Raw genomic sequence first — 19,922 nt, 5'->3', positions numbered from 1 at the left:
CCTAGCAACCAACCAGATGTTACCGTATCTTAGCAACGGAACTAGTCACCGGCTACTTCTCGGGTTTTCCCAACATGACTCATAGAGGACTGGCGGCTGCTGCTGGGTGTATATAAGCTGTCTCTCCATTGAGATTCAGTCTGACCAATCTTCCTGAACAAGCAACACCTCCTCCTCTGCCGCTGCCTGGCGACCCTCGCCTCTCCTCCGCCTGCCTGGCGGTCCTCGCTCCCGCCAGCGAGCATGTCCTTCTCTGAGCTTCCTCACCAACCAACTCTCATTCTGCCCATTTTCCTGAACAAGCAACATCTCCTCCAGCAAGCTCCTAGCTGTCCAGCATTCATTCAATCAGGAGGCCAGCAACAGGCAACATCTTCTCTAACGAAGCTCCTGCACATCTATCTCCTTCAACAAGCTACTCACCGCACGTCTCTACCAAGCAGCCCCTCACCACACGGCACCTCCAGCACCAGACAGTCTATCATATATCTTATATTATACAAGAAAACCACATTAGAGTTTCCTTCCATCCTGAGTGCTAGACAACATTAATATCTCGATAGCCCTACACTACTACCTAAAATATATAATAGATGGCGTAAGTGTTGTTACATCTACTAACACGTAATCGGCTTTGGGCATCAAATTTCATGATATGGTGACTATATTAAAACTTATACTCCAAATCTAAATACGCAGAACGGTATTTGCCAACGAGATTTATGTAAAATTTCTTGTAATAAAATGTACAACTTGTCCCTTACAGACAGTAAAAGGACAATGTTGGAAAATATCAAGAGTAAGACAATCATTCATTATTCAGACACGAAGTAACCATCAGCATCTTAAAAATCATAAGGGTTCATATTAGTTATATTAGATTTGGTTAATTAATTTTGCCGCCCTTCAAAAAAAAAAAGTCTATAGGTAAGGGATGTTGTTCGTGGTAGTTGGGCAACATATTACCAGCTGGTGTTGTCGTCTGCCTGAGGAGTGACTCAGTGAGGAGGCTCTTTAAGTATTATTAATATAACTCGGGTATTATCTCTCGTCCAGGTCAGTCCACGTCACATATCCTATATTACATATTATAGAGTCAAATAATAATGACTAATATTACATTTAACCAAGAAAGATAAAACGTGACATATTGATAATTAGTAGTTGTGCCAAAATACCTCAGGAGAGCTGGTGAAGGCTGCCAGGGATCTAAGGTGTGTGTTTTATTCTACGTCTTTGCACTATCACTGTTGCTTCTCACCATATTTAGCTTCCTTCTGTCTCTGACCACAATACTGTACTGTCAGTTACCATAGTTATTGATAAAATATGCACAATGCCGTAGTTTGTTAGTTACAATACTTGATAATGGATTGTTTTGTTCAGAATGTTCACTGAATCATTTAATTTAATTTATAAGATGTAAACTAATGGTAGAGGAAAGCAATTATGACTGAATTGCCTTAAGAAGTGTTTGGTTATTTACTTTATTAATTTATAAAACAAAATATAAATGGATTATGTCATTTTAAGGGGAACAAAGTGGTCTGACTATCCAAATGTAGCCAAATATAGCCGGAATGAAGTCAAATGATGGTCGTACAAGCGTAATTTGGGCTGTGAATCACTTCTCGATTATTATTTGGTGTCAGAAAGTCACAAAAAATTGGAAAACTTACTTTAATCTGAGTTAATAGATCGCTTGCATGTACCGACGGAGCGAGGAATTACCCAAATGTAGCCAAATGTAGCCGCAATGAAGTCAAAAGATGGTCCTACAAGCGTAATTTGGGCTGTGAATCACTTCTCGATTATTATTTGGTGTCATAAAGTCAAAAAAAATTGGTAAACTTAATTTAATCTGAGTTGTGTTAGGTTAGGTTAGGTTAGGTTAGGTTAGTTTAGTTTAGTTTAGTTTAGTTTAAATTAGATTAGACTAGGTTAGGTTAGGTACATGCACTCGATCTATTAACTCAGATTAAAGTAAGTTTTCCAATTTTTTGTGACTTTCTGACACCAAATACGAGTCGAGAAGTGATTGGCAGTCCAATTTATTCATCTAGGACCATTATTTGACTTCATTCCGGCTATATTTGGCTACATTTGGCTACATTTGGGGACATTTGGGTAATTAGTCGGACCCAGAACAAAGCAATGATTGATCTGTGGTCTAGTGTGGCAGTGCTGTAGGTTGTGTCTGCTGAGATGCTACACTGTTGTAATGGTAATTTTGTGGATAAAGGTGGAGAACACAGTTAGCAATAGAAATAAATTATGGAATTAAATCCTAATTTCTGGAGATACTATTTGAACAGTGCTAAACAGGAAAATGGAAACGATAATGCACAGAATCTAACAGAACCTGACCTAACAAACATAACCAGTTAAACCTACCTAACCTAACCTCCTTGCTGGGGCTGGTAGGTTAACCTGTCGATTTTAGATAAGTTGGGGGAAACAATGTGGATGAACATGGCAGTAATATATAGTATAGCACTCTGGACTGTTATATGTAGTATAAGATAATATACCTTGTTAATTTTATGTTTCTTTATTTGGTTTTAATAATTTCAGATTGATGGACAAGCAACATCTACGAGCCTTTGGTGCTGGAGGAGGGGGGGGTGTTGGTGGATCTGGCATTATTGGTGGAGGTGAATATTCCCAGATCGGTGGTTCAGACTCGGATGACTCTCGTTCCAGCATCTCTCGCTCGGACGATAATGATAATGAAGCTCTTCCCTGTATTATTTACACTTCAGATGACTCGGCAGATGTAGGCCAGTCAGATAGCACATGTGTAGACTCAGAGGGCATGGGTTACATTGCTCATAATGTGCAGTAAGTTTTAGATGATTTTATTTTGTTGTTACTGTCCTAATACTGAACTACCTGGCTACCTTTCATGTTCCAAGACTAACCAAAGTAACATTAACTTCCTATTACATTTGAATAAAAGATTAAAACTTTGTGGTATTTAAGAATGTTTTATTTTAATGTTTTGTTGTTATTTGTGATGCAGTTGTGTATTAAAAAAACTTAATTTAAACAATCTTTTTAGAAGTTTGTCATAGTTTATTATATTGGCACACATTCAATTATCTGCTTTATCAAATTATCTGGGCAATTTAAGTGTACCACAGTACTAAGATAAGTGCTTCCTTATTATCACTAATCTGTTTTTTTATGCAGTCCAGTTTTCTTGTTATGATCTTATCACATTTAAATTGTCTCGAACTTTCATCCACTCTTGTGTGGTTTATCCAAGATTACCCGATGGCAACTCTCCATGTTGTGTAGACTCTGCTTTGTCACTCATCAGGTCCTTATTTGTTAGATCATTTCTTACAGCCTCTTCCCATGTCATTCTTGACCACTCCATAGTTCTCTTCTCCACCACATTCAAACCTGTGCACCCCCTTGACCTAGTTGATCTCCTTCATTCTCCCCACATACTTGAACCATCTCAGTCTGCCTTTGATCAAACCCCTCACCAATACTCTCGATACCCAGTTGCCCTCTTAGCTCTGAGTAGGATCATCTGATGCATTTTATTTTACCTGTTATAGACATACAGAAATTTAAAAACTAATAAATTTCAAGGCAGATACAGTTCTGTGTGTGTATGTATGTGTGTGGGGTAAACTTTTCACTAGCTGAATTAATTGGTGTTTAGTCAGTGTTGTTAAGAGAAAATTCTTGTTACTCATGATTGTTCCCTCAACCTGATAGAATTTTCCTTAAATTTGATTTTTTCTAATTACTCTTACAGTTTTATGGATTTTGATTATACTGTACAGTACTACCATGAAAAAGTTAACCCAAGTCTTGGCCTTATGTCCTGAATGAGTCAATATTAGTGTAAAATTAAGATTTATTCCTTATCTCATTGTGTCACCAAGTTGGGGAGTCTAAGAACGTGGTTCTCCGCTTGGCCTTGTGTGTGTGCTGTACAGTATATGTGGTAAACCCTCCCAATACAGTACTAGACTAATTTGTACAAGTCCTGTCCGGTATTGGGAAGTTTTCGTTGTTCCCCCATTACCCACCATCAAAACGCACATCTATGGTAATGAATAATGTACAGTATAGTATTTAGAAATTGAACTTACCTTCTTTATGGGGGTTCAGTACCCTGCACTTCTTTTTCTATGGTAGCCTGGCATAAATGCAGTAATATAACAAGATGTTTGGGATAAAACACACACAAGTCTCTGTGATAACACCAAACAGGACACTGACCAATGGTTAAACACACTAACATTCCCACTTAGCACATTTTATTTAAAAAACTGTTACAGGGTACAGCAATATGTATCTTAAACTTGTGACTTTTTTGTTAATGTTCATTACTCAGAAAAGGTTGGAAGATTTTTTTCTTGAAGTTTAGAATACAGTACAGTTCAGTACAGTTAAGGCAGTCACCAGTTGACAAATTTAATGTGTTCCTGGAAATGTCTTTGTTAACCAGGTTAATAAATCTAATTGAAACTGATATTTATAATAATTAATTGGTCACCCGATTTCAGTGAAAACCACATTTAAAAAAATAAAAACACTAATAAATACATAGTTATCAAAACATGAATGCATGAATTGATATTATTATATACAGTAATATTAATTCAGTACAATACTCTGTAAAATTATATATATATAATTAAATGATTATGATTCAGTTACTTAAATAAAGGACATTACTGTACCTTGGTTCCAGCATGACTGTTATATCAGAGGAGAGGTGGAGGAGCTGTATTAGAGGAGGAAATGGGTGATTTGGAGGGAAACTGTGAGCAACACTGTGGAGGGGAATTCACAGAAGAGACAGCTGCTGATCTGTTTTACTACATTTAAGTGTGAATTCCTGCTTTTCCCTGATCTGTGGCGATATGTTTGAAAAATATGTTCTGGTACGAGTGTAATGAATATTTGATGGAAAGACCAAAGCATTGTCATGAAATATAATGTTGGTATGAGAGGATGGTCTTACGTCAGAAGCTTATAAACCAAGGATTGGCCATACTATGGTTTTAGACCAGATATAGTCAGCTGGCCTGATATTGAAACTTGAGTGGCAGACAATTGAGCTTGTTCTCTTCTGTATTCTCACTAACCTTTGTCATTGTATAAGCTGGACAGGTAGAATAGTTGTATTTGAAACTTTGGAGGTTAGATTGTGCAAAGTTACTCTTGTTTTTTCAGGATTCAAGACGATGAGGGATCTCGTAGGCTATTGTTAGACTCTGAATGTCCGAGTCCTCAGCCGTCCCCTCAGCCAGACCCCTGCTTCACTGTGCCTCACCCTCTGGCTGCTGTCACCTTTAGCACAGGTTTAGACTCTGACATAGGACTGGGAGATGATCTTGATCTTCAGAAAGATCCTGAATGTTTTGCTGGCAGTCCTCATATTGGTGTACACAGTGGTAATGCTACAAACTAGTTTTAACCGTATTATGGTTATACAATGGTGATGTTATTTGAATATTTATCAACAAATTATTACCTAGCCAGAAACCTAATTTGTATTAGTAACTCTCACACTGTTATGATATTACAGAGGAATGTACTTTTGAGCGCAGCACCAGTGTGTCTTCAACCTCATCTGGTTCTTCCCCTGAGGCTCAACAACCATTACTGCCAGAGTATCATCCCCTGCCAGGCTTTACAGACTATGCTGGTGTTGAGTATGAACCTTTACATGACCATTCCATAACTAGAGGAAAAATGGTTAGCTGAATCTTGTCTTTGTTTTGTTGTAAAGTTCCTACTTGAATGTTATGTGAGAGGAGTGGATTGTCAATGCCTTGTGCTTCATAATACGTACCTAATTATTATACAGTATATAGTAATTTCTTTTACATTTAATAATTGCTTTTAAAGTTGGAATATATAACAGTTTTCGTCCTAACAGCTTTCAATTAACATTTTATTTGAAATATTGTGTGTATTGCTTTAACATGAATCCAACGCTTGGCTTCAGTTAGTGTGCGAGTGGCTAAGTGTTTCAGTGCAGCATTACTTACTATCCATTTGTATTCATTGTCACTTATGGAAGGAATATGTTGTACCAGAGGGCCAGTAAGTCTATCTGTCCCCTGATCCACTTGGTTAATTTTATTTAGTAACGAACATATAAGATCAGACTTTAACCTAACTTGCTCTAAGGCAGTGTATCCTGATGCCCTGTTGGAAGAAGATTGTCTTAGTGAATTGTGATCATATGTGACAGTTACCTACAGTCCTCTTAACATGGATTATGATAGATACGGCATCACTTGTACATGCTAATGCTCTGCCCTTGTTCAGTTTGATATGGTCTATAGAGCATCCATTAGCACTCTGAGTCTTGGAGGATTAAACTATTGTCCTCAAAGGGTTAAACCATCATCCTCAGAGGGTTAAAGCATCATCCTTAAAGGGTTAAAGCATCATCCTCAGAGGGTTAAACCATCATCCTCAAAGGGTTAAAGCGTCATCCTCCAGGGTTAAACCATCATCCTCAAAGGGTTAAACCATCATCCTCAAAGGGTTAAACCATCATCCTCATAGGGTTAAAGCATCATCCTCAGAGGGTTAAACCATCATCCTTAAAGGGTTAAAGCATCATCCTCAGAGGGTTAAACCATCATCCTCAAAGGGTTAAAGCATCATCCTCAGAGGGTTAAACCATCATCCTTAAAGGGCTAAAGCATCATCCTCCAGGGTTAAACCATCATCCTTAAAAGGTTAAAGCATCATCCTCCAGGGTTAAACCATCATCCTCAGATGGTTAAACCATCATCCTCAAAGGGTTAAACCATCATCCTTAAAAGGTTAAACCATCATCCTCAATGGGTTAAAGCATCATCCTTAAAGGGTTAAAGTAGGAATAACTCTTCCTCTTGTGTGTTCAGCTTAAGCTCCGTGTAATCCCGGTTCGTGTCAAGTGGTGACAAGTAGTTAAACCACGTCATTATCTTGGTCTAATCACCGTGTGTTATGTGCCTTGTTAGTCATACTGGAGAAAACTACATATTGGCCTTTAAAAGTTTAGTCCTTGTTAAGAGTGAATTTGAAACCTTATCTTAGCTCTATACAGTGATTCAAACAACCCCCAGATACTGTAGTGTTTCAAACTACCTCCCCATATATTGTTTCAAACTCCCCCCCCATATAGGGTTTCAAACTACCCCCCATATATTGTTTCAAACTACCCCATATATTGTTTCAAACTACCCCCATATATTGTTTCAAACTACCCATATATTGTTTCAACTCCCCATATAGTTTCAAACTACTCATATATTGTTTCAAACAACCCCCCATATATTGTTTCAAACCACCCCATATATTGTTTCAAACTACCCCCCATATAGTGTTTCAAACTACCTCCCCCATATATTGTTTCAAATACCCCCATATAGTGTTTCAACACCTCCCCATATAGTGTTTCAAACTACCTCCCCATATTGTTTCAAACTCCCCCATATATGTTCAAACCCCCCATATAGTGTAACTACCCCCATATATTGTTTCAAACTACCTTATAGTGTAGTTTCAAACTACCTCCCCCATATTTCAAACTCCCCCACATAGTGTTTCAAACTACCCCCATATATTGTTTCAAACTCCCCCATATAGTGTTTCAAACTCCCCCCATATAGTGTTTCAAACACCCCCATATATTGTTTCAAACTACCCCTCATAGGTATTCAAACTACCTCCCCATATTGTTTCACACCAGTTCAAACCCCATATATTGTTTCAACTACCCCATATAGCGTAGTTTCAAACTACCTCCCCATATATTTTTTAAACCCCCATATAGTGTTTCAAACTACTCTATATATGTAGTTTCAACACCCCCCATATAGTGTAGTTTCAAACTACCTCCCCATATATTGTTTCAAACTCCCCATATAGTGTTTCAAACTACCCCACATAGTGTAGTCAAACTACCCCATATATTGTTTCAAACTACATAGTGTAGTTTCAAACTACCCCCCCATATATTGTTTCAAACTCCCCACATATAGTGTAGTGTTTCAAACTACCCCCATATAGTGTAGTTTCAAACCCATATATTGTTTCAAACTCATATAGTGTAGTTTCAAACTACACTCCCCTTAAGTGTTTCAAACTCCCCACATATAGTGTAGTGTTTCAAACTGCCCTCCATATATTGTTTCAAACTCCCCCATATAATTGTGTGTTTCAAACTACCCCCATATAGAGTTTCATACCCCCATATAGTGTTTCAAACTACCTCCCCATATAGTGTTTCAACACCCCATATTGTTTCAACTCCCCCCTATAGTGTTTCAAACTCCCCCCTATAGTGTTTCAACTCCCCAATAGTGCCCATTTCAAACACCCCAAACCCCACATGTCATCCTCCATATATTGTTCAAACTCCCCCATATAGTGTTTCAAACTACCCCATATGAGTTTCAAACTACCCCCATATAGTGTTTCAAACTACCTCCCCATATAGTGTTTCAAACTACCCCCCATATAGTGTTTCAAACTCCCCCCATATAGTGTTTCAAACTCCCCCCATATAGTGTTTCAAACTCCCCCCATATAGTGTTTCAATCCCCCATAGTGTTTCAAACTACATTGTTTCAAACTACCCCCATATAGTGTTTCATAACTACCCCCACATATAGTGTTTCCAAACTACCCCATATAAGTGTTTCAAACTCCCCCCACATACAGTGTTTCAAACAACCCCCATACAGTGTTTCAAACTACCCCATATAGTGTTTCAAACTACCCCCACATACAGTGTTTCAAACTACCCCCCCACATACAGTGTTTCAAACTACCCCCACATATAGTGTTTCCAAACTACCCCCATATAGTGTTTCAAACACCCCCCATACAGTGTTTAACTTCCCCATATAGTGTTTCAAACTACCTCCTATAGCGTTTAACCCCTCATGTGTTTCAAACTACCCCCCATGCACTATAGTGTTTCAAACTACCCTCCACATACAGTGTTTCAATTACCCCATATAGTGTTTCAAACTACCTCACATACAGTGTTTCAAACTACCCCCCTTAATTGTTCATACTACCCCCATATAGTGTTTCAAACTACCCCCATATAGTGTTTTCAACTACCCCCATATAGTGTTTCAAACTACCCCACATACAGTGTTTCAAACTACCCCCATATAGTGTTTCAAACTACCCCCACATACAGTGTTTCAAACTACCCCCCCATATAGTGTTTCAAACTACCCCCCACTACAGTGTTTCAAACTACCCCACATACAGTGTTTCAACTACCCCCATATAGTGTTTCAAACTACCCATATAGTGTTTCAATCTACCCCCATAGTGTTTCAAACTTCCCCCCATACAGTGTTTAAACTACCCCCCACATACAGTGTTTCCTTACCCCCATAAGTGTTTCAAACTTCCCCCCCATATAGTGTTTCAACATATAGTGTTTCAAACTATCCCCCACATACAGTGTTTCAAACTACCCCCATATAGTGTTTCCAAACTACCCCCACATACAGTGTTTCAAACTACCCCAGTGTTTCAAACTCCCATATAGTGTTTCAAACTACCCCATATATGTTTCAAAACCTCCCCACATACAGTGTTTCAAACTACCCCCATATAGTGTTTCAAACTACCCCCCACATACAGTGTTTCCAAACTACCCCATATAGTGTTTCCAAACTACCCCCCACATACAGTGTTTCAAACTACCCCCATATAGTGTTTCAAACTTCCCCCATACAGTGTTTCAAACTACCCCCATATAGTGTTTCCAAACTACCCCCCACATACAGTGTTTCAAACTACCCCCATATAGTGTTTCAAACTACCCCCATATAGTGTTTCAAACTACCCCCCATATAGTGTTTCAACTACCCTCCACATACAGTGTTTCAAACTACCCCCATATAGTGTTTCAAACTACCCCTCACATACAGTGTTTCAAACTACCCCCATATAGTGTTTCAAACTACCCCCATATAGTGTTTCATACTACCCCCATATAGTGTTTCAAACTACCCCCCATATAGTGTTTCAAACTACCCCCCATATAGTGTTCACCCCCCCACATACAGTGTTTCAAACTACCCCCATATAGTGTTTCAAACTACACATACATTGTTTCAAACTACCCCCCATATAGTGTTTCCAAACTATCCCCCCACAGTGTTTCAAACTACCCCATATAGTGTTTCAAACTACCCCCCATACAGTGTTTCAAACTACCCCCCATATAGTGTTTCAACTACCCCCATATAGTGTTTCAAACTACCCCATATAGTGTTTCCAAACTACCCTCCACATACAGTGTTTCAAACTCCCCATATAGTGTTTCAAACTACCCTCACATACAGTGTTTCAAACTACCCCCCATATAGTGTTTCAAACTACCCCCATATAGTGTTTCAAACTACCCCCCATATAGTGTTTCAAACTACCCCCCCCATATAGTGTTTCAAACTACCCCCATATAGTGTTTCAAACTACCCCCACATACAGTGTTTCAAACTACCCCCCATATAGTGTTTCAAACTACCCCCACACAGTGTTTCAAACTACCCCCATATAGTGTTTCAAATACCCCCCACATACAGTGTTTCAAACTACCCCCCATATAGTGTTTCAAACTACCCCCACATACAGTGTTTCAAACTACCCCCCATATAGTGTTTCAAACTACCCCCACACAGTGTTTCAAACTACCCCCTAGTGTTTCAAACTACCCCCACATACAGTGTTCAAATTACCCCCATATAGTGTTTCAAACTACCCCATATAGTGTTTCAATCTACCCCTCATATAGTGTTTCAAACTACTCCCCACATACAGTGTTCCAAACTACCCCCACATACAGTGTTTCAAACTACCCCCACATACAGTGTTTCAAACTACCCCCATATAGTGTTTCAACTACCCCATATAGTGTTTCAAACTACCCCCACATACAGTGTTTCAAACTACCCCCATATAGTGTTTCAACTACCTCCCTATATAGTGTTTCAAACTCCCGCATATAGTGTTTCAAACTACCCCCCATATAGTGTTTCAAACTACCCCCATATAGTGTTTCAAACTACCCCTCCACATACAGTGTTTCAAACTACCCCCATATAGTGTTCAAACTACCCCCATACAGTGTTTCAAACTACCCCCATATAGTGTTTCAAACTACCCCATATAGTGTTTCAAACCCCCCATATAGTGTTTCAAACTACACATACAGTGTTTCAAACTACCCCCCATATAGTGTTTCAAACTACCCCCACATACAGTGTTTCAAACTACCCCCATATAGTGTTTCAAACTACCCCCACATACAGTGTTTCAAACACCCCATATAGTGTTTCAAACTACCCCACATACAGTGTTTCAAACTACCCTCCATATAGTGTTTCAAACTACTCCCATACAGTGTTTCAAACTGCCCCCCCATAGTGTTCAAACTACCCCATATAGTGTTACCCCCCATATCAGTTCAAACTACCCCCATATACAGTGTTCATCACATACAGTGTTTCAAACTATCCCCACATACAGTGTTCCAAACTACCCCATATAGTGTTTCACTACCCCCATATAGTGTTTCCAAACCCATATAGTGTTTCAACTACCCCCACATACAGTGTTTCAAACTACCCCCATATAGTGTTTCAAACTACCCCCATACAGTGTTCAAACTACCCCCATATAGTGTTTCAAACTACCCCCACATACAGTGTTTCAAACCACCCCATATAAGTGTTTCAAACTACCCCCACATACAGTGTTTCAAACTACCCTCCATAATGTTTCAAACTACTCCCCCACATACAGTGTTTCAAACTGCCCCCCCATATAGTGTTTCAAACTACCCCCATATAGTGTTTCAAACTTCACCCCCATATACAGTGTTCAAACTACCCCCCATATACAGTGTTTCAAACTACCCCATACAGTGTTTCAAACTACCCCCACATCACAGTGTTTCAAATACCCCCCACATATAGTGTTTCCAATTACCCCCCATATACAGTGTTTCCAAATACCCCCACATACAGTGTTTCAAATTACCCCCATATAGTGTTTCAAACTACCCCATACAATGTTTCAAACTAACCCCATATAGTGTTTTAAATTACCCCCATAGTTTTCAAACTACCCCTACATACAGTGTTTCAAACTACCCCCCCATTTAGTGTTTCAAACACCCCCACATACAGTGTTTCAAACTAACCCCCCATATAGTGTTTCAAATTACCCCCACATATAGTGTTTCAAACAACCCCCCATATATTTCTTTTTCTTCCAGTAATTGCTTTAGTAAATTAATAAAAAATATCAAATCAAATATTTCAGGTTTTAGAGTACAGTAGAGTACAGTACTCACAAACTGTTAGTTTAGTAGACAAATGAATAATGTTTCTTGATGTAACTGCCTGGGTACGTGTACATGTTGAAACAAAGGGAACGTTGTAAGGCAAGGAAGGGTAGGTTGTTTGAGATACTGAATATGGATTGTACAATAGTGAGTACAATAATGTAGTACAGTACTGAACCATCACATGGAAGAGACTCTCTGACAACTGTAGACATGAAGGTTAATCATAAAGTTAATCTCTGCTTCACCGTTCTCTTTTATACTCTCACAAATACTCATTGAGAATCACCTCCTAGTTATACTTTTGTATGATCTGCCAAGACACAGCCGTATTCTCGGTAAGTTTTACTCTTTATTAATTCCTCTTTTTCAAAGGTGTAAGTTGACAAAGTTGCTGGAATTTAATGTACATATTAGTTTAGTTGTATGCAGAGATAACTTACATGAAACCCTGCAGAATTTAATGTAATTATTACTGTGCAGTTCTTGGCAGGAAGTACATTACTGTAGATGTCTATCTCCTGTCTATTACTTCTGTGTTGGAGTCTATTAATGCAGATTCTGCTAAATAGTTTAACGGAATTTCATCATATTTATCTAAGGTAATTTATTTTAAAGATATCTCATTTGATAATTATATAAACTGATAACATCACACTTTCTCACCGTGCAGTCTTAGCACAAACAATTTACTCTCCTCTTTGAATTTGAGGAATTGTCAGTTTTATCTTCACTTGAATTAATTAACTTTAGTGTCAGCCAGAGTATGAATTTCAAGATGATCTTACGTGTCTAAACTATGTGGTTCTCAGTGTTACACTGCCTTGTATGGGGCTCATTACAGACATTCACTGGATATATGACCTCTTCCCTTTTCCTTTAGTGTTTCTTAAGTCCTACAGGTCTCTGATAAAGTTCTGTAAGCCATAAATGGAGGATTGAAGAATGGAAACTCATTTTTGGCTTAGAAGGAGAGTGAAAGACTGAATTTCCACTCATTGCACGAGTGAAATCTCATATACGAGTAGGCAAAGAACTGAAAGGTGGTGCCCAGTCTTCCTGGATGATTAGAATGGGATTTGAGCCAATGAACTGATGAGTTGAGGTGCTGGCTTGACAGTCTCCACTAATTCATGAGACAACCTCTGGATTCATTTTTATTCATAGGGATATACTGTACAGTATAGTAGTTGGATGGGGGGTTGTGATGCCTGCAGCAAAAGTTTGCTGGTGACATTGTGTGGGGAGCTGTCATACCTGGTGGTGTTGGGAACCAGTCTAACACATCCAAGTCATGAGGTGTTTCCTAACAGGCTGGGGCCTGATGGGATTCCATGTACTGTAGGTTTAATGTCCAATTCCCCTCTTGATGACAAAGAAGTACGATTATAAAGATCCAGTTTAAAATTTGTCTTTGTTGAACCTGAGGACTCTGGTCTTTCAAAGCAACATGGAGCCACCAACCCGGGGTTAGAACCTGCATCATAAATCCGCTTCACCTGGACAAGTTGAAATTTACCACGTTTATTCTGATCTTAATGAAAAATGTGCCTGTCTTTAGAATACAGATATTTCCCTCAGGTACAAGGAAGGCTGTCAGTGGTTGTTCAGTTGGGTCATCTCACAAGTCACTTGTTTTTCTTCTGTCATAAAATGGGATTTCACATTCCTGGAATTTTTTATTGGCATATTTATTTGGCTAAGTTTATGCTACAAGCTTAGAATTAGCATGTTATGTGTCAACCTGACCCAGCACTAACTCTCACAGTCCCTCAAGGTATGGAACTTAACCTTGCTGTTTTTGACAAAGATAAGGTTTTTGGTGTAAATGGGGAGCTACATCACATCCAGTATCAGGCAGCATTACTATACTTGCATTGGAAATGTTTCATCATTCAGAGACACAGTTCATTATGTCTTGATATTTTGTCGTGAGTAGAAAATTTTAACAACTCAAAATATTACTCAACAGGTTTAGGTTTCTCTCCCAACAGTGATAATGTGTAGTGTACTTGTTTCATGGTATTCATATCACGTTTCTTTCTCAGCATGATCCTCTTGACATATTTGTGGATGTGACGGATATCCCAAACAAAATTCAGGTAACCTGGCATGTACAGTTTTGATCATTTTTATTAGGATGTCCTATTTTTCTGTCAGTGCCTAGTGAGTAGGTTGTGAGCTGGTATATGTTGTTGTTGTAGTAGCCAAGATCTTATTTACAGATTGTAAGTTCATTGGATTAGTATTTCTGTTGACATTAATAAGTTTAATGTGCATGATGTTGCCTTTTGTGACTTTCATACATATTATTTTGCTACCTGATTTATACTTTACAGTAATTACTAAGTTTATCTTAGCTTAATTGCTCTGTGATTTAAGTTTTTTACTTGTTAAGACTTGTATAGATTCTTGTGACAACTGAAATAGGTTAAGAATACTGTATACATTATCAGATCACTTCAGAGGCCCATTAATATTTTCATCAGGTTTGATCGTTGTTAAAACAAATGAAAGATTAAACAATTTGGTTATAGTTGAGGTAGTGCATTAAATCAGATTATAGTTTCTACACAAGCAATATCCTAACCAACTTGGTCTTGTTAACCGGAGGTTGCCTTGTGTCATATGTTTTGAAGCAGAGAGATTATTAGAGGAAAAGTTCTAAACAAAACATTTTATTAAGTGTACATATGTGGTCTACTTTGTGAGGGAGGAGTAGGTAGTCATGCCTCACTTCCTGTGGTGACCTCATTAAGGCACCCTCAGTAGGAAGAAGGTGGAACTCATACTAAGAGCACAATTGTACACCTAACACCTGGGTAGGTTAGTCTTTATAGCACTGTACTACTGTACAGTATAGGTATTTGACATGTAAAACAGTTTAATGTTACTCTTTAAAAGTGACAAGTTAGATACAGCAATACCACATTTGTTCACCAATCTTGAATTTTGAATTATAAAGCATATTGATTTGTTTTCAATTTTTTTTTAGATTTCTGTTCATTTCCATTTCCCATTTTAGAAGCACTGTATATAATATGCAACACAAGCTTACATATTCTTAAGTTTAGCATAGGGAAACATCTGATTGTGTTTAGCTCCTCGCCTTGTACCTGTGAGACACCCTGTACAGTACAGTACAATATATGGAATCTTAAATATATCACATGCTGGCACCACTGCTAAGTAACTGTTAACTCATGCAGTCAGAGGGAGTACCTTCTATGTCCTTGTGGCATGCTGCTCTGCGTCATTTTGGTGGAATGGTCTGATAACCCCTAGTCGTATTACCAGACATATATATACTGTACTGTGTGTTGGGGTAAGTATTGAGGTGATGTGGGGTTGATTATGGTGGTGCGTGGGAGGAACTGTTGTGATATAGCAGTAGATAATGTGTGTGTAAGTGACTCAACATTCACACGCCAATAATTGGAGGAAATCATTTATTGAAAAGGAGAAACGTGGGCTCACAATACGTTTTATCTATTCATTCCACAAACATTTATTATGGAAAGGGAACCAGAAAAAAAAATTAAAAAATGCTCATACTGTATATATCAGTGCTTTATCCCATTATAATCATAAGTTTTGTGCATAATGTGTATTTTGTAAATCTTCACTAAGAAATAAGAAGAACAATAGTAGAGACAGTATAACAGGGTAATATAACATAGACAGTAAACATTATAAGCCATTTATAGGTAAAATGTGGTACATCTGATAGGGGGTTCAGGGCCATATTAGTCCCCAGGAACAAAGAGGATAATATAATAGCACCGTACAGTGTTACCCTCGGCAGCAGATATTGTTCACCATACATAGTCCTCCATTATGTCATAATGCCCAACACCATACAAGTTTATGCCATACTAAGGTACAATTGCCTGCACTTAAACCTGGTACAGTGGCTGGTGCATTTTTTATGATATGGCAACTCTGTTTGTTTACATTGTATTAGCACTTTTGGGGCACATGTTACTGCCCAAGGTAGGCACAGCTTACTCAGCTGAGGACAATCGCAGAATAAATGTTTGTACAGTATTTCTTTTTTGTTTGACATTATTTTCCATCGTATTAATTTTTTTTTTTTAAATATGTATTTTTTCACAAATTATTGCTCTAAAATGCTATTATACAGGCGAAGTTGAAACTAACACCAACATAATACTGTACAAGTGAATATAACGAGGGAGCGGGTAGTGTCTGTGAGCTGTAAATCCTTGGGACAGACTGATGCTTGTAAGCCTACAGGGCGGTTATCCCAACACCTCACATCCACCACAGTTGTGCATCAACAAAGGGATGAATGCATTTTGAGACTTGAATCACGAAAATGAAGCGATAATTAGATTTTTGGTGAATTTTTTAAGTTGATGACGATATTTTCATCATTAGAATGCTAACAGGAGTACAGTACAATATTTTGGCTGATGAATATAATCAGACCACCAGTATTAAACTCTCAGAATGGCGTGAAGGAACCTCACAGTAGTGGCCAGACTAAGGATGCTAGATAAACACTCCACAGAGTTGCCACATCTCACAAAACACACCAGCAAGCTTTACTGTATATCTAGCCGGTTATTCATATAATATTCACTTATTTAAGAGAACATTATATGTGTACATATAATACAGTACTAAGATAAACAAATTATTATGATGAGAATTAAAGAGCTTATTTGAATTAGTCGCATGAATTAGTGTTTTTCTTTTTTGTCATCACTGACAGATAATTGCATGTAAGATTTGTAGCATCTGTATATTACTTGTGGCATTGATGCACTGCCACCCTCCTGCAGCAGCCTCCTCCCTGTATGTGTCATTGCAGCACCCCACTTTAAGGTACAGTACAGCTGCTTCCTTATTATTTATTTTATAGATTTTTATTGTTGTATTTGTTCATTCTTGTTTATGTATAAATGTTTGTAAATTGTTTATCGCTTATACTCAAACTTTTTCATTGTGAAGTTCTAATGAGGAAAATTATTCTGAATTTATTGTGTATATAAAGCTCAGACTATGACAAAATTCTCAGTACTGTAGTGCCCTAAAGCCAGGGAGCTCTTGTAATACAGGATGCTTACTGGGGAACAGGGATATATGTTCCTTTACCTGTTTAGGAGGAGAGGGAGATAAGTGAACACCATCCTCTTATTAAGTGTAACAGTTGCTCTCTAGTTACTCCATCAATACACACCATATAGTGGTCAGCACATCAGTGTTGCTCTACTGCCTCTTGTTGCTTAGCGCAAACCTAATGTGTTCCTGCAATGAGTGAGATGAAATGAAATTGGTGCAATGTGACACTGAAAGATAGGAAAACCTTTTGATAGCAAAGAGGACAGCTGGGTATTGAGAGTATTGGTGAGGCTTTTCATAGAGGCAGGTTGAGATGGTTTGGACATGTAGAGAATGGAGGAGATCAGCTGGGTTAAGAGGTGCATGAATTTGAATTTGGAGGGAAGGAGAACCAAGGATGGGTGAAGAGTGACATAGCAAGAGGCTGTGGAAATGCCCTCGCAGACAAGAACCTCATGAGAGGCTGCAAGTAACTGCACAGTTTAGAGAGCTGCCATTAGGTAATCAATTATCCCAAGAAAGGTTGGAAATTGGCAACATCATCAGTTTATATGTAATTTATAATGATTTATTTAGTCATTGCTTGTTACAAATTCTTCTATAGATTACAAAAACAAATTCTTAGAGAGGCATACTTTGGTATGACTGATGATTATTAAATTATTGCCCAGTAAAAAATAAATATTCCTTTTTTATCAATAGAATTCTAAAATGTATATCATAAAATGGCTGCAGCAGAGTTAAGGTTTTGTTATTCATTACTGTATTTCCCATCTTTTTGACTAAATAATATACAGTAGAAGTCCAAAAATCCGGATTTTCGGATTTTCTGGATTCTCAGGCAGTACTTTTAAAATTCAAATTTAAGGAGGAATAGAGAAGAGATGAACAGGTACATTGTGATAGTTTATTCATTAGCAAATATAGCATGCTTCATTTATCAAAACGAGCAGTTTTAAAGAAAAAGCTGTGAATTCTAGACTTTTATTCTTTGCCTTTTTTATATCATAAATTGTAGACTTTCCGATGTCGTATGTTTCCACTAGATCAGTATTGCTCACACCACGTTCTAGTTTCTTAATTATTTCAAGTTTGTCATTCAATTTCAATATGCTTCTCTTCACCAACAAAGTTTATCTACTTTAGGAGCCATTATTATGGGCTTGCAGTACTCTGTATATGGAAGAGTAGGATTCAAAATTACATACATTGTCACAGTTTGATTGCTCGTTTTAAAGTGGCGACCCGCGTGGTTGCTTGTCTGCTGCTGTGGGCGCTCACGCATGCACACACCAAAAAGCCAGCTAAAAAAAAAAAAATTTAGTTTTCAAAAAGTCCGGATTCTCAGGGGTCCGGATTTCTGGCATCCGGATTTTTGGACTTTTTATGTACCTCTAAAAAAGGATATTTTGATGAGTTAGATAAATTAGATGCTTAAACAGTCCCACAGGAGACTAAATTGTTTACACTAGTCATCTAGAATTTTTGAACATGTGTAATTATGACTTTTTCTTGATATGTTAATTAACTTATTTTCTTCATTTATAGCATTACTGTACAGAGTTGGTACTGGCTAGTAAAGATATAATTTATTTTTCATAATATGTACCAGTATATACACCTTACAGTATGTTCCATTAACAAGGTGTATTTGAAGCTAATAGTAAATATGAATTCTCACTTGTCCTAACAAACAAAATAATACAACATGTGTGTTAAGTAATTCAAAATTAATTCGTGTCGTAATTGATTTGAAAATTTTACTTACATGCAGCCGTTACTGGGACGCCTCATGTTGGCTTCTGATGTTCACATTGATGTCAAGTACAAGGATTCTTTCTATGTTGGCTGGAACTGGGCCCGTAGTCAGACGTGTGTGCTGCTCAACATGTCCATCCTTCTTCTCTGTGTAGGTGTTGACTCATTCAGGTAAGTGACAGTGTTAATTACCTTCATGTAGGTAATAAAATTTGTAAAATAATTCCTAATTATAATTGATTATATTTTATTTGATTCGATAATACTGTAGTAATGACTGATAGGTAATTTGGAAAGAAACTTCTTTATTTATTTAACAATGTCAGATGTATTTGGGTTGTTGGTGTACTTAGTAGGAGTGTTCTACCCTGGCAAGACCTGCTGTGTTGTGAGGTGGATACTGTACAGACAAAGGCAAATGTTTTGACGAATACATCGCAGAACAGTTGGGCTTTTCAACACATGCATGTGGAGCCCATGAACAGTTAGCAGGTCTGTGGAACCTTGGAAAAGGGTTGTCAGTGACACCATTCACTGTTGGATAGTAGTCAGGTTTCATTTCACTTTGGCCAAAGCCTGGAAGACAACTTCATTCTCTCTGTACACTTTCTCATCATCTGCTATTACAGTATTTATTCACTGTTTCAATAAGTCTTAAGGGAAAATACATACCAATTTACATTGTTTCACCCAGCGTTAGGTTTTCTGAGATTCCATCCATGGC

At 37.9% G+C, this 19,922-nt stretch overlaps 1 protein-coding gene across 1 annotated transcript; it reads left to right on the top strand.

Annotated features, from left to right (window-relative positions):
- Positions 1-1,062: 1,062 nt before the first annotated feature.
- Positions 1,063-19,369, top strand: LOC121870437 (the record flags this gene model as incomplete). Its single annotated transcript, XM_042372261.1, has 6 exons — positions 1,063-1,214; positions 2,575-2,841; positions 5,203-5,423; positions 5,558-5,727; positions 14,401-14,454; positions 19,215-19,369. Coding segments are annotated over exons 2-6 (863 nt in total), but the record flags the coding sequence as incomplete, so codon positions are not given.
- Between the last annotated feature and the right edge of the window lie 553 nt (positions 19,370-19,922).

Source organism: Homarus americanus, unplaced genomic scaffold (assembly GCF_018991925.1).
Source record: "Homarus americanus isolate GMGI-L3 unplaced genomic scaffold, GMGI_Hamer_2.0 scaffold47897, whole genome shotgun sequence".
Taxonomy (NCBI): domain Eukaryota; kingdom Metazoa; phylum Arthropoda; class Malacostraca; order Decapoda; family Nephropidae; genus Homarus; species Homarus americanus.
This window is presented reverse-complemented; position numbering and strand designations above follow the sequence as displayed.